The sequence below is a fragment of the Ornithorhynchus anatinus genome, chromosome 8, assembly GCF_004115215.2.
Source record: "Ornithorhynchus anatinus isolate Pmale09 chromosome 8, mOrnAna1.pri.v4, whole genome shotgun sequence".
In the NCBI taxonomy this organism is placed as follows: Eukaryota; Metazoa; Chordata; class Mammalia; order Monotremata; family Ornithorhynchidae; genus Ornithorhynchus; species Ornithorhynchus anatinus.
This window is the reverse complement of record NC_041735.1, coordinates 4,900,042-4,913,946: the sequence shown is the minus strand read 5'-3', so window position 1 is coordinate 4,913,946 and position 13,905 is coordinate 4,900,042. Positions and strand designations below refer to the sequence as shown.

The following is a 13,905-nucleotide window of genomic DNA, read 5'->3' as shown; positions in this document are numbered from 1 at the left end:
GCTCAGTAAAGACGACGCATCGCTTGCCCGGCCGGGTGCACCGGTTGCCTGGCAACCATGGGAGGGAGGGGGGGAGCTCCTCCTCCTCAGCCAGCCGAAGCCCCGCCCTTCCGGCGGCGAGCGGAAGCGGCCGTCCCCGGCGGGCCGCCATTGGCTGAGACGGCCGGGGGGGCGGGGCCTCGGGCGGGAGGGAGGGCGGGCAAGATGGCGGCGCGGCCGGCCGCCCTGAGGGAGCCGGGGTTGCGGTTGCTCCCGCTGCTGCTGCTGCTGCTGCTGGGGCCCGGGGCCCGGGCGGAGGCCGCGCGGGACGATCTGCGCGAGGAGCTGGTGGTCACCCCGCTGCCCTCGGGGGACGTGGCCGCCACCTTCCAGTTCCGCACGCGCTGGGACTCGGAGCTGCAGCGGGAGGGAGGTGAGGCGGGGGGGGGGGAAGGAGGGAGGAGGCCGCTCTGCGCATGCGCACCCCCTCCCCCCCGAGGAGCAGCGTGGCTCAGTGCCAAGAGCCCGGCCTCGAGGGTCCCAGGTCATGGGTTCCAATCCCGCCTCCCCCCCCCCCTTGTCAGCTGTGGGACTGTGGGCGAGTCACTTCTCTGGGCCTCAGTGACCTCATCTGCAAAATGGGGATTAACTGGGAACCTCACGTGGGACCCCCTGATGACCCTGGATCTCCCCCAGCGCTCAGCACAGTGCTCTGCACAGAGGAAGCGCCTAACAAATACCAACATTATTATTATTATTCTCTGGGCCTCAGTGACCTCCTCTGTCAAATGGGGATGAAGACTGTGAGCCCCACGTGGGACCACCTGATGACCCTGTATCTCCCCCAGCGCTTAGCACAGTGCTCGGCACATAGTAAGCGCTTAACAAATACCGACATTATTATTATTTTTTTATTATTCTCCGGGCCTCAGTGACCTCCTCTGTCAAATGGGGATGAAGACTGTGAGCCCCATGTGGGACAACCTGATGACCTTGTATCCCCCCCAGCGCTTAGAACAGTGCTCTGCACATAGTAAACACTTAACGAATACCGACATTATTATTATTATTATTATTATTCTCTGGGCCTCAGTTCCCTCATCTGTAAAATGGGGATGTAGACTGTGAGCCCCACGTGGGATGACCTGATGACCGTGTCTCTCCCCCAGCGCTTAGAACAGAGCTCTGCACATACTAAACGCTTAACAAATACCAACATTATTATTTATACTAAGCTCTGGGGTGGATGCAAGGAAATCAGTTTAGACAGTCCCTGTCCCACTCTGAGAAGCAGCAGGGCCTAGTGGGTAGAGTCTGGGATTGGGAGTCCTGGGTTCTAATCCCGGCTCCACCACTTGTCAGCCGAGTGGCTTTGGGCAAGTCACTTCACTCCTCCGGACCTCAGTTATCTCATCTTTAAATTGGGGATTCAGTGACAAGAGCCCGGGCTTGGGAGTCAGAAGGTCCTGGGTTCTAATCCCGGCTCCGCCGCCTGTCAGCTGGGTGACTTTGCGCAAGTCACTTCACTCCTCCGGACCTCAGTTATCTTTAAAATGGGGATTCAGTGGCAAGAGCCCGGGCTTGGGAGTCGGAGGGTCCTGGGTTCTAATCCCGGCCCCGCCGCTTGTCAGCTGGGTGACTTTGGACAAGTCACTTCACTCCTCCGGACCTCAGTTATCTCATCTTTAAAATGGGGATTCAGTGGCAAGAGCCCGGGCTTGGGAGTCGGAGGGTCCTGGGTTCTAATCCCGGCCCCGCCGCTTGTCAGCTGGGTGACTTTGGACAGGTCTCTTCACTTCTCCGTACCTCAGTTCCATCACCCGTAAAATGGGGGTGAAGACTGCGAGCCCCACGTGGGACGACCCGATGGCCTCGTATCCCCCCCAGTGCTTAGAACAGTGCTGGGCACATAGTAAGCGCTTAACAAATACCGTCGTTATTATAAAGGGAGCAAATCCAAGGGCGAGGGGAGCAGAAGGGGAAACGAAGGTGTAGACGGGGTCGGGTGGGACGGGGGGCTCCCCAACACCCCTCTAACAGACTCCTCTCCGCAGTGTCTCACTACAGGCTGTTCCCCAAGGCCCTGGGGCAATTGATCTCCAAGTACTCGGTGCGAGAGCTGCACCTGTCGCTGACCCAAGGCTTCTGGCGGACCCGCTACTGGGGCCAACCCTTCCTGCAGGCTCCGGCCGGCGCCGAGCTCTGGGCCTGGTTCCAGCCTTCTGTCACCGAGTAAGTGCCCCCTGGGCCCCCCGCCGCCCACCCCGCGCTGCCCCGACGGACGGTCGTGGGGGTCGGGTGGGCGCGGGGGCCGTAGGACCTTCCGAAACACAGTAATCCTCGTCACGACGATGGTATTCGTTTCCCGCTCTTACATCATAATAATGACGACGGCATCCGTTAAGCGCTTCCTCTGGGCCAAGCACCGTTCTGGTAATAATGCTAATGTTGGTATCTGTTAAGCGCTTACTAGGTGCAGAGCACTGTTCTAAGCGCTGGGGGGGATACAGGGTCATCGGGTTGTCCCACACGGGGCTCACAGTCTTCATCCCCATTCCACAGATGAGGGAACTGAGGCCCAGAGAAGTGAGGTGACTCGCCCAAGGTCACACAGCTCACAGGCGGCGGAGCCGGGATTCGAACCCGTGAGCTATGACTCTCAAGCGCTGGGGTAGACACCAGGTCGTCAGGTTGTCCCCCGTGGGGCGCGTGGTCTTCGTCCCCGTTTTCCAGATGAGGTCACTGAGGCACAGAGAAGCGAAGTGACTTGCCCCGAGTCACACAGCTCACAGGGGCGGAGCCGGGATTAGAACCCAGGACCTCTGACTCCCAAGCCCGGGCTTTCTCCACCAAGCCACGTATTCTCCCGGGCGCTTAGTACAGCTCCCCGTACCCGGCAAGCGCTGGCGAAACGCCACTGAATGAATGAATGAAGCAAGCGCTCACTATGTGTCAAGCACCGTTCTAAGCGACGGTGTAGACATAAGCCGATCAGGTCGACGCAGCCCCCCGTCCCACTCGCGGTCCTCCTCCCCATTTTCCGGATGAGGAAACTGAGGCCGGGAGAAGCAAAGTGACCTGCCCAAAGTCACACGACAGACGAGTGGTGGAGCCGGGATTAGAACCCAGGTCCTTCGGGCGCCCCGGCCCCGGGCTCCGTCACTAGGCCACGCTCCTTCCCTGGCTCCAGTGCTTGTTGCCAGCCATACCAGGCTGCCAATGATTTAATAATAATAATGTTGGTATTCGTTAAGCGCTTACTATGTGCGGAGCACTGTCCTAAGCGCTGGGGGAGACACAGGGTCATCGGGTCGTCCCACGTGGGGCGCACAGGCGTCATCCCCATTTGACAGATGAGGTCACTGAGGCACCGAGAAGTCAAGCGACTCACCCACGGTCACACAGATGACAAGTGGCGGAGCCTGGATTCGAACCCATGACCCCCGACTCCCAAGCCCGGGCTCTTTCCACTGAGCCACGCGTGGGAAATCGGCAGAGGGCAGCGTGACCTATTGGCAAAAACAGAAGACTATGCGTCGAGAGTCCTGGGTTCTAATCTCGACCCCGCCACTTGCCTGCCGGGTGCTCTTGGGCGAGTCACTTCACGTCTCTAGGCCTCAGTCTCTTCTGTGAAATGGAAATTCAGTCCTACTCCTTACTTAGACTGTGTGGGGCAGGGACTCTGTCCAACCCGATTATCTTGTATCTACCCCAGTGCTGGGTGATAAGAAGAAGAAGAAGAATTAATAATTAATAATAATAATAATAATTATGGTTCTTGTCGAGTTCTCACCGTGGGCCACTAAGTAGTGAGCCAGCGATAAAATCAGATTAATCAGGTTGGTCTCTTGGCCCACCTGAGGCTCACGGTCTGAGTAGAATGAGAGAGTACAGTGCGAGGTGCCGAGTAAGCGCCTAATAAATACCTTTATTATAGCAAATACTATTATCATTATTATTATAATAAGCACTTAACAGATACCAGCGTTCTTATCTGGGCGTTGGGGCGGTTATCCGAGTGGAGTCGGCCCTTCCCCCGGCCCCCGGGAGAAGCCGGAGACGTGGAGTTAAGGCCCGCACCCTGTAGAGAAGCAGCGTGGCGGAGTGGATAGCGCTCGGGCCCGGGAGTCCGAAGGTCGTGGGTTCTAATCCCCACTTCTCCGCTTTTCTGCTGTGTGACCTTGGCTAGATCACTTCTCTGCGCCTCAGTCGCCTCATCTGTAAAATGGGGATTGAGACCGTGAGTCTCACGTGGGACAGGGACCGTGTCCCACCCGATTTGCTTATATCCGCCCCCGCCGAGTACATTCGCTCATTAACGTCTGTTGCCGATTTGTCCGTTCCAAGCGCTTAGTCCAGTGCTCTCTGCACATAGTAAGCGCTCAATAAATACTATTGAATGAATGAATGACAAGGACCGTGTCCCACCCGATTTGCTTATATCCGCCCCCGCCGAGTACATTCGCTCATTAACGTCTGTTGCCGATTTGTCCGTTCCAAGCGCTTAGTCCAGTGCTCTCTGCACACAGTAAGCGCTCAATAAATACTATTGAATGAATTAATGAATGACTTGCCTGTATCCACCCCTGCTTAGTACAGTGCCTGACACACAGTGAGCGCTCGACAAATACGGCAGTTATTATCATTAGATTGTAAGCTCGTCGTGGGCAGGAACGTGTCCGTCTACCGTTCTGTCGGTCTCTCCCAAGCCCTTGGCGCGGCGCTCTGCACACAGGCAGCGCTCAAAAAATACGATCCAACGACAGGATGAGCCGGTCTCTCGCCCGCCGGACCCCGCTGCGTCGCTGGTCGGGGATGGCGTCTCTTCTGCCCTGCCGGCCCCGGGCCGCGGTGGAGTCGCGCTCTGACCCCGGGGGCGGCGACGATGATGGCGGAGGCCCCGTCCTCGACACCCGTCCGTCACTGGGCGCTTGGCAATTTATTTCTGACCCCGTCCCTCTCCCCCTCTGGACTGTAAGCTCGCCGTGGCAGGCAGCGTGTCCGTTTATCGTTCTAGTGCTCCCTCCCAAGCGCTTAGTACGGCGCTGTGCCCGCAGGAAGGGCTCGGGAAGGACGGCGGTCGTCCGACTGGCAGGGCCAGGGGGACGGACCTGTGGGTTTCCCCTCTTCAGTGTCGATAAGTCCTGGAAGGAGCTCAGCAACGTCCTCTCTGGGATCTTCTGCGCCTCCCTTAACTTCATCGACTCCACCAATACCGTCACCCCCACGGCTTCCTTCAAACCCTTGGGGCTGGTCAACGGTGAGCGGCTCGCCGCGGTCCCTCTCCCCCCTTTCGACCGCTCCCTCCGCTCCCGGGGGGCTGGACGGTGCGGAGAGGGTTGGAAGAGATTCTCCCCTACTTGGCATCCTCCTCCCCCGAGGCTCTCCCTGGTACGGGGGAGGTGGGGTACGGGGGTGTGACGCTCACGGGTCATCCCTCGGTGTGCGGGCACTTCTCCTGGCGCGCCCGGGCGGGTCATCGAGGGGGAGGGCGGCCGGAGAGTCCGGGTCCCCCCTCCCCCCCGGAGGGTGTGAACCCCCTCCGCGTCGCTTGTCCTCCCCCTCCCCGGGCCGTGCCAGCCACGGATCACCGGCTCCTGCGTTACGCCGTCCTGCCCCGCGAGGTGGTCTGCACCGAGAACCTCACCCCGTGGAAGAAGCTGTTGCCCTGCAGCTCCAAGGTGAGCCCTCACCGCGGCCGGGGGGCGGCCCCTCCGTTCGGGGCGGTGGGGATGGAGGGCATATCTGGGGACCCGGCCCCCCCCTCTAGACTCTAATCTCCCCGTGGGCCGGGAGCGCGTCTGCCGACTCTGACGGATGGTATTCTCCCAAGCGCTCAGTACAGTTCTCTGCAAGTCACTTAACTTCTCTGTGCCTCGGCTACCCCTTCTGTAAAATGGAGATTAAGAGCCCCGTGTGGGACAGGGACCGTGCCCGACCTGATGACCGTGTATCTACCCCATGCTGAGAACGGTGCTCGGCACATAGCGCCTAACAAATGCCGTCATTGTTGTCGTTAATAATAATATAAACACCATCGATGGACTGGCTTTCGTAAAGATGCTGCTTTAGCCGATGCAACTCCTTGGTGCCCGCACCTTTTGAAATTCACCTCCTCCCCTCCCGAAGAGCTCCCATCTGGACCCTAGGCTTCTTCCCGATGATTGGTTCTCCACCCGGCCTGGCACCGCACCCCAACGTCACCCCAACTGGACCCCAAGTGTGGGTGGGCGGGAGGGGAGGAGAGGAGAGAAAGAAAAAGACCCCCGCAGCCCATTCTTCCCCACCCACCTCCCCTTCCCTCCCCCTCTCTGCTCCTTTCCGTCGTGGCTCCCTGGGGACCCCGAGTGACCGTCGGCCCGGGCCCCTCGGTCAGGGGCTGCTCTGAGGTGTTGGACTCCTTTCCCCTCCCCGTGACCCCAGCGTCAAAGCCCCCCCCGACCGTTGGTCGCAAAGCTCTCCCCCAACTCCCCCACGTCAGCCCTCTTGACCCGCTCTTCCCCAGCCCGCTCTCTTCCCTCCTCCAAAGTTCGGCTTCTCTCCGCGCCTCACCCTCCGATCTGCGTCCCCTCGCTCGCGCCGTTCCCCCAGCCGGGAGCTCCCCCGGCCCCGTATATCGACAGACCGCGGCTCTCCCCACGTCCAGAAGCCTCCCGAAACGCCCCCTCCTCCAGCGAGCCCTCCCCGATGAACCCCCGACGTCCCCAGTCACGTCGGCCCGTCGGCTCCCTGGAGCGCTCACGTCTCTGTCCCCCTCCGCAGTCGATCGGTAGCGTCGATCGAGCGGCTACTGGGTGCCGAGCGCCGTACTGAGCTCTGGCCGGGGTGCAAGACTGCGTAGGCCCGATATCCCTGCCCTGGATGAGGTTAGAGTATATAAGAATTATCGACTGTGCGGTCAGTTATTCCGGTCGCCTATCTGTAGATCTTGTCGTGGCTCCCTACCCCGACGGGAGTGTAATTTCCTTGGGCTTCGGGCTTCCGTGACACTTCCCCAAGCGTTTAGGACGGCGCGTTGCTTCACTAAATTCCCGGGGGCCTCCTGCAACTCCTTAGGCAGCGGCCACGGTCGCCCTCGGGAGACCCCCGGGGTAGGTGGCCCCCGGGAGGGTGCGTCAAGCCTGTTCTTTTCCCGCTCCCTCAGGCCGGCCTCTCGGTGCTGCTCAAAGCCGAGCGTCTGTTCCACAGCAGCTATCACTCCCAGGCCGTGCACATCCGCCCCGTGTGCAGAGTGAGCGTCCCCTTCTCAATCCGAGCGGAGGGCGGGTGGCGACCGGGCCGGGGGGTCAGTCCACGGGCCAGGAGGCCGCCGTCTTGGCCCCGGTCGGCCCCGACCGGAGCCTCCCGGGGCTCGTCGGGAGCCAGGCCGTGGGGGGACGTCGCCGCTGGCGGGATGGGGGCCGTCTGGGGATCCGAAGGAGGGCAGGCGGGGAGGTGCGGTGGCTGCCGACCGCTCCGACCCGGGCCGTGAAACCCTCCGCGGGGCAGGGACTCTCCAACCTGATTATCTCGGATCTGGCCCGGTGCTCCGGACGGTGGTTGGCGCCCAGTCGGCGCTTAGCGGGTATCAGCGGTCCTCTCCACGTCGCGAGGACGCCGAGGCGTCGGGGAAGGAAGGCTCCGTTCTCCTTCCGGGGCCGTCCGCGGCGGCGGAGGGGTGCGGGAGGCGGGGGCTTGGGCGCTCACCGTCTCCGCCTGCCCCCTCTGCCAGGACGCCCGCTGCACCAGCGTCTCCTGGGAGCTGAGGCAAACGCTGACGGTCGTCTTCGACGCCTTCACCGCGGGGCAGGCGAAGAGAGGTAACCGGCCCGGCCCCCGCCCCTCCCCGCCCTCCGGCCCCCCCGCCCCCCCGCTGACGCGGCCCGCCCTCCGTCCCCCCGCAGACTGGTCGCTCTTCCGCATGTTCTCCCGCACCCTGACGGAGGCCTGCCCCCTGGCCACGCAGAGCCGCGTCTACGTGGACGTCTCCGGCGGCGCCCAGGTTAGCGGTGGCCTCGGCTTGCGGCGGCGGGGGGCCGTGGCGCGGACGGGGGCTCCTCTCGGGGCCCGGCCCCGGAGCCGGGCCCGGATCTCTCCTCCGGGGTGGGGGCGGGGGGCCGGGCCGCTGGTCCGGCCGCCTCTCCACCACCCCCCCTCCCCGCTCCTCCCCCGGCGCACGGCGGCTTCGCCGTCGGGGCCCGGTGGGCTCGGAGGGGGCTCCGGCCGGCCCGCCCACGTCCGTGCCCGTGCGCCCCCAGGACGGCGAGGCCCCGGAGGTGAGCCCGCCCCCCGGGGACACCTACCGAGCCGTCGTCCTCGGGGAGCGGAGGACCTACGCCGTCTTCGACCTGCTGGACCCGGCTACCTTCAACAGCTCCCGGAGCCTCAATCTCCAGCTCAAGTGCAAGCGGCCCCGGGACGGGGGTGAGGGGGGGGTCCGGGTCCCCCTCGGGGCCTTTCCCCGGGGCGGGCGGTGGTCACGTTGGGGGGCAGAGTCAGGGAAGGGGGGCGAAAGAAGACCGCGGTCCTCCTCTTCGTCCTCCCCTTGGGCGTCCTCGTCCCCAGCGGGGCCGCGGGTCTCACCCGGCCCACCGCCCCTCTGCCCTCGCAGCTGCTCCCCTCCCGGTGCCCTTCTTGCACGCGCAGCGCTACGTGAGCGGCTACGGGCTGCAGCAGGGGGAGCTGAGCACCCTGCTGTACAACACCCACTCCTACCGGGCCTTCCCCGTGCTGCTCCTCGAGACGGTGCCCTGGTACCTGCGCCTCTACGTCCACACGCTGGTCATCACCACCAAGGGCAAGGAGAACAAGCCGAGTGAGCCCCCGGCCCCCTCGCCCCACCCGCAGCCGCCGCCTCTCTTTCCTCTCTTTCTCTCCGGGAGAAGCGGCGTGACCCAGTGGGTGTCGCCCCGGGCTTGGGAGTCAGAGGTCATGGGTTCGAATGTGGGCGAGTCGCTTCACTTCTCTGGGCCTCAGGGACCTCATCTGTAAAATGGGGCTGAAGAGCGTGAGCCTCACGTGGGACCACCTGATGACCCCGTATCTCCCCCCCCCAGCGCTTAGAACAGTGCTCTGCACCTAGTAAGCGCTTAACAAATACCAACGTTGTTATTATTCTGCGGGCCTCAGTTCCCTCGTCTGGAAAATGGGGATTCGGGCTGTGAGCCCTGTGCGGGACGGGGACTGTGTCCAACCTCATTCATTCATTCAGTGGTATTCATTGAGCGCTTACTATGTGCAGAGCACTGGACTGAACGCTTGGAATGGACAGTTCGGCAAGAGAGAGACAATCCCTGCCCAACAGCGGGCTCGCGGCCTAAACGGGGGAGACAGACAAGAGAACAAAACAAAATTAAGAGAAGCAGCATGGCGTAGTGGATAGAGCCTGGGCCCGGGAGTTGGAAGGACCTGGGTTCTCATCCCGGAAACGGCCCTTGTCTGCTCCGGGACTTTGGGCAAGTCACTTCCCTTTTCTGTGCTCCGGTTACCTCATCTGTAAAATGGGGAACGAGACCGTGAGCCCCACGTGGGACGGGGACCGTGTCCAACGCCATTTGCTCGAATCCACCCCAGCGCTCAGTACCGTAGTGAGCGCTTAACAGTTGCCAGAAAAGAGAAGACCGGCTCAGAAGCCCCTCAGCGCTGGGGGAGAAAGGCTCTGCTCCGGGAGGCTGACCCTGACCTCCCTCTCCCCATCATCCCCCCCCCCCCCACGCCCGGGCACCGTCCCAGACCGCGCGGGTGGGGCTCCGAGCCGGAAACCGGCGGCGGAAGATGGGAGAGGGAGGGCCCGGGGCACGGTGGGGCGAGGGCGGGGAGGTTTGGGGTAGGCGATAGCGCGTCTGGCTCCCGGCAGGCTACATCCACTACCAGCCGGCCCAGGACCGACGGCGGCCCCACCTCCTGGAGATGCTCATCCAGCTCCCGGCCAACTCCGTCACCAAGGTGTCCATCCAGTTTGAGCGCGCCCTGCTCAAGTGGACCGAATACACCCCCGATCCCAACCACGGCTTCTACGTCAGGTGCCGCCTCCCCCGTCCCCCTCCCCTCGGCCTCCCGCTCGGCCCCGACTCCCGGGCGCGCCCCCCGCGCCCCCCGCCCCCCCCCGGGTCACGTGCTCCCGTCTCTGTCCGCAGCCCGTCGGTGCTCAGCGCCCTGGTGCCCAGCGTGGTGGGGGTCGAGACGGCCGACTGGGAGGAGAGCCCTCTGTTCGCCACGCTGTGAGTGTGACCCCCGCCCCCGGGGAGGGAGGGGAAGCGCTCCCGGGGCCAGGACCCTCGTCTGGGGAGCCCCGGGACCCACGGGCCTCCCGGGCTGGGCCGGGTTTCAATGTGGGGCGTACGTGACCGGGAGGCGTCACCGCCGACGCTCCCGGGCCCCGGGGTTCGTCTCCCTCGTCTTCCCCGGGTGCTGCGGGGGAGGAGAGAATGGGGCGGGAGGAGGCCGGCGGCCCGGGGGAGGAGTCCCGAAGCCGAGCTCGACGGGGGACTCTTCCTCGTGGTGGTAGCGATTCTATTTATCGAGCTCGCCTTCCTCGCACAGAGTAAACGAGCGACGTGTGACACGGGCCCTGCCCGCGGGGAGTTTAGACTCCAACCGGGCGAGCGAGAAGCGGGTAGACCACGGGCCTGGGAGTCACGAGGTCGTGGGTTCTGAGGCCGGCACCGCCACCCGACTGCCGCGTGACCTCGGGCAAGTCGCTTCGCTTCTCTGGGCCTCGGTGCCCTCATCTCAAAGATGGGGATTGAGACCGTGAGCCCCACGTGGGACGGGGACCGCGTCCAACCCGATTTGCTCGAATCCGCCCCGGCGCTTAGTACGGTGCTCGTCAGCGCTCGACGGATACCGTAATTGTTATTTAACCTACGTAGAGGTATTTTATAACGCGAGCGGCCAACGGGAACGAATGGCCATTGCCAGACCGCTATCCTACTGCAACGATAATAGTAAAATCGTTACTATTATCACTGAGGCCGTTGGGGGGCCGGAGGGGTCCCTTGAGGCTTAACTCTCCTGTTGGGTCTTGATCCGCCCCCCCCCCCCCCCGGGACCCTCCCAACCCCTCCCCCGCCACCCCCCCAGGTTCCCCGTGTCCGACGGGTCCAGCTACTTCGTCCGCCTGTACACGGAGCCCCTGCTGGTGAACCTGCCGACGCCGGACTTCAGCATGCCCTACAACGTCATCTGTTTGACCTGCACCGTGGTGGCCGTGTGCTACGGCTCCTTCTACAACCTCCTGACCCGCACCTTCCACCTGGAGGTGCCCAGCCGGGGCGGCCTGGCCAAGCGCCTGGCAAACCTGATCCGCCGGGCCCGCGGCGTCCCCCTTCTCTGATCCGCCGGGCCCGGGGCGAACCCCTTCTCTCGTTCGCTGGGCCCCGGGCACACCCCTTCTCTGATGGGCTGCGCCCGGGGCGTTTCCCCGTCTCTGATTTGTCAGGCCCGGGGCATCCCCCTGTCTCAGAACCACTGGACCCGGGATGTCTCCCTTCTCAGAACCGTGGGGCCCGGGGCGTTCCCCTTCTCGGATCCACCTGGCCGAGGGGTGTCCCCCTTCTCTGATCCGCCGGACCCGGGAAGTCCCCTTTCTCTGATCCGCCGGGTCTGGGGATTCCCCTTCCCCGAACCGCTGGGCCCGGGGCGTCCCCCTTCTCCGAACCGCCGGGCCCAAGGTGCCTCCCTTTTCAGAACCACGGGGCCCGGGGCGTCCCCCTTTTCTCATCGACCGGTCCCGGGGCGTCCCCCTTCTCTGATGCGCTGGGCCTGGGGCGCCCCCCCCTTCTCTGATCCACCTGACCGAGGGACGTCCCCCTTCTCCGATCCGCCGGACCCGGGTCGTCCCCCTTCTCTGATTCGCCGGGCCCGGGGCATCCCCCTTCCCTCATCTGCCGGGTCCAGAGCGTTCCGCTTCGATTCGCCGGGCCCGGGGCTTCCCCCTTCTCTGCTGCGCCGGGCCCCGGGCGTCCCCCTTCTCTGATCCGCCGGACCCGGGGCGTCCCCCTCCTCTGATTCGCCGGGCCCAGGTTGTCCCCCTTCCCTGACCCGCTGGGCCCGAGGCGTCCCCCTTCTCTGAGCCCACTCTCTCCACCCCCAAGGCAGCTGCTGAATCAGATACCGCCCCGATGCCTTCCCTCCTCCCTGGCGTCTCTGCCCTGGGTGGCCTTTTTTGAGAACTCACAGTTGGCCACATGGGTGGTCCCGGGACGCTGAGGGGAGACCCGGGTGGGGCTGTGTGGGAGGCGTCTTGGGGGGAGAAAGCAGGGAGGAAGGAGTGAAGAGGGAGGGAGAGGGTTGGGGAATAAAGTGTAGCTACTGCCCTAACTCATCGCGGGCCTTAATTCTACGAGGCGGTGGGGAAGGAGCAGGGCGAGAGCAGGTTCTCTTACCTGCCAGGGTCCGGGAGCCCTGAGGAAAGCCCCAAGGTGGGGTAGTGGGGGAACTGCCCACCCCCGGGGCCACGGGGCTGCCCCCGGACCTGGGCCGGGGGAGGTTGCGGAGGGAGACGGCAGACGCCGACTCTGGTGTCCGCCGGCTCTCTCTCGGGGGGCGTCTTGGCACCAAACTGAGGTGGGTATCCCCGCCGAGGCCAAGCGGGAGGGAAGCGGTGGCTCCTGGGCTGTAGACGGGTAGTTCTCTGTGGGTCTGGTTTATAACCCTGAGCCCGCAGAGGGGAGTGGCCCCTTAGGCTGGAGCAGGGGCTTGGTTCTGCTTCGAAGGGTAACGGACGTGAAGCGTGGGTGCGGGCTCCCCCTCCCCAATCCATGCCCTCCAGCGGGCACCGGACCCCGGGGTCACGGCAGGATGGGCAGAAACGCGCTAAACTGTCCCGTTCGGGGTATCGGTGGCCGATCCCCCCCTTTATTGTCCTGGTGGGGATGCTCTGTGCCTCGGGGTCAGAGGGGCAAGAAGGGGAGGGAGGACTCGAGTCACGGGGCAGAGGGGATGGCAGTGCCCGCCTCCTCCCCTGGCCTCGCGGGTCCTGGCTCCGGTCGGCCCCCGGGCAAGCATAGTCTTTCCTCGCTCTGTCTTTCTAATTCCCGCAAAGGGAGTGAAAGTCAAGCTCTGCTCACTGCGGTGCGGGACCCAGACCCACCTCCCTTTGCCCCGCCAGGTCAAAGAAAGCCCTGCCCGAGAGAAAGAGCACGGGACTGGGTGAAAGGCAGCCTGGGTTCCGGTCCTGGCTTCGTGAGAGGCCCGCTGTGGGACGCCGAACGAGTCAAACGACCCCTCCGGGCCGCAGTTTTCTCAGCTAGAAAAAGGGCCTACGCCTACTCACTCTGCATTTAAGATCTGGAGTCCCTTGTGGGTCGTGGATTGGGTCTGGCCTACCTTGTACCTATCGCGGGGCTTAGCACGTAGCGTGCATCTAATAAAGAGTGTTACTATTACTGCTACTGATGATGATAATAATAATAGACCTTTAGGATCAGTATGACCCTGAGAGCAAGGTATTTTGTCATAGGGTGAAAGAATCTTAGGTAAATGATAATTATGATATTTAAGTGCTTATTATGTGCCAGGCACTAAACGCTGGGGTGGATACAAGCAAATAGGGTCGGACACAGACCCTGTGTCATGTGGGGCTCAGTCTCAATCCCCATTTTACAGATGAGGTGACTGAGGCACAGAGAAGCAAAATGAGTCGCCCGAGGTCAGGGGACTGTCTCTGCTGAACGTTGAGTTCCCCCGACTGCTCGATACAGTGTTGTGCAGAGAGTAGGAGCGGGAGAGAGTGTCGACTGATGGATTGGGAAGAGAATTTTGGGAAGATGTGGCGGAACTCACCTCCACGGCAGGAGTAGTAGGGGCCGGCCGGTTGACTGGCTCTTTGGAAGTAGCTGGGTTGGGAGGAAGGGGAAATTGCCACAGTGATGAGTGTCTAGAACAGCCTCGCCAGTGTCGCACCAAAGGTTCCCTCCCCTCCGTGGCTCTAGATTGATCGATTAT

At 63.2% G+C, this 13,905-nt stretch overlaps 1 protein-coding gene across 2 annotated transcripts; it reads left to right on the top strand.

Moving 5' to 3' along the window:
- The first annotated feature begins 191 nt into the window (after nt 1–191).
- PIGT (phosphatidylinositol glycan anchor biosynthesis class T) lies at nt 192–13,352 on the top strand. Of its 2 annotated transcripts, XM_029070736.1 has the most exons (12): nt 192–412; nt 2,034–2,211; nt 5,112–5,239; nt 5,560–5,660; nt 7,124–7,210; nt 7,691–7,778; nt 7,863–7,960; nt 8,217–8,382; nt 8,570–8,773; nt 9,815–9,980; nt 10,095–10,178; nt 11,041–13,352. In XM_029070736.1, the coding sequence occupies exons 1-12, from the start codon at nt 205–207 to the stop codon at nt 11,291–11,293; spliced, it is 1,761 nt and encodes a 586-aa protein (XP_028926569.1). In that variant the 5' UTR covers nt 192–204; the 3' UTR covers nt 11,294–13,352. The 2 variants fall into 2 exon arrangements, with proteins under 2 accessions (XP_028926569.1, XP_028926570.1); XM_029070737.1 differs by lacking the exon at nt 7,124–7,210.
- The last annotated feature ends 553 nt before the right edge of the window (nt 13,353–13,905 follow it).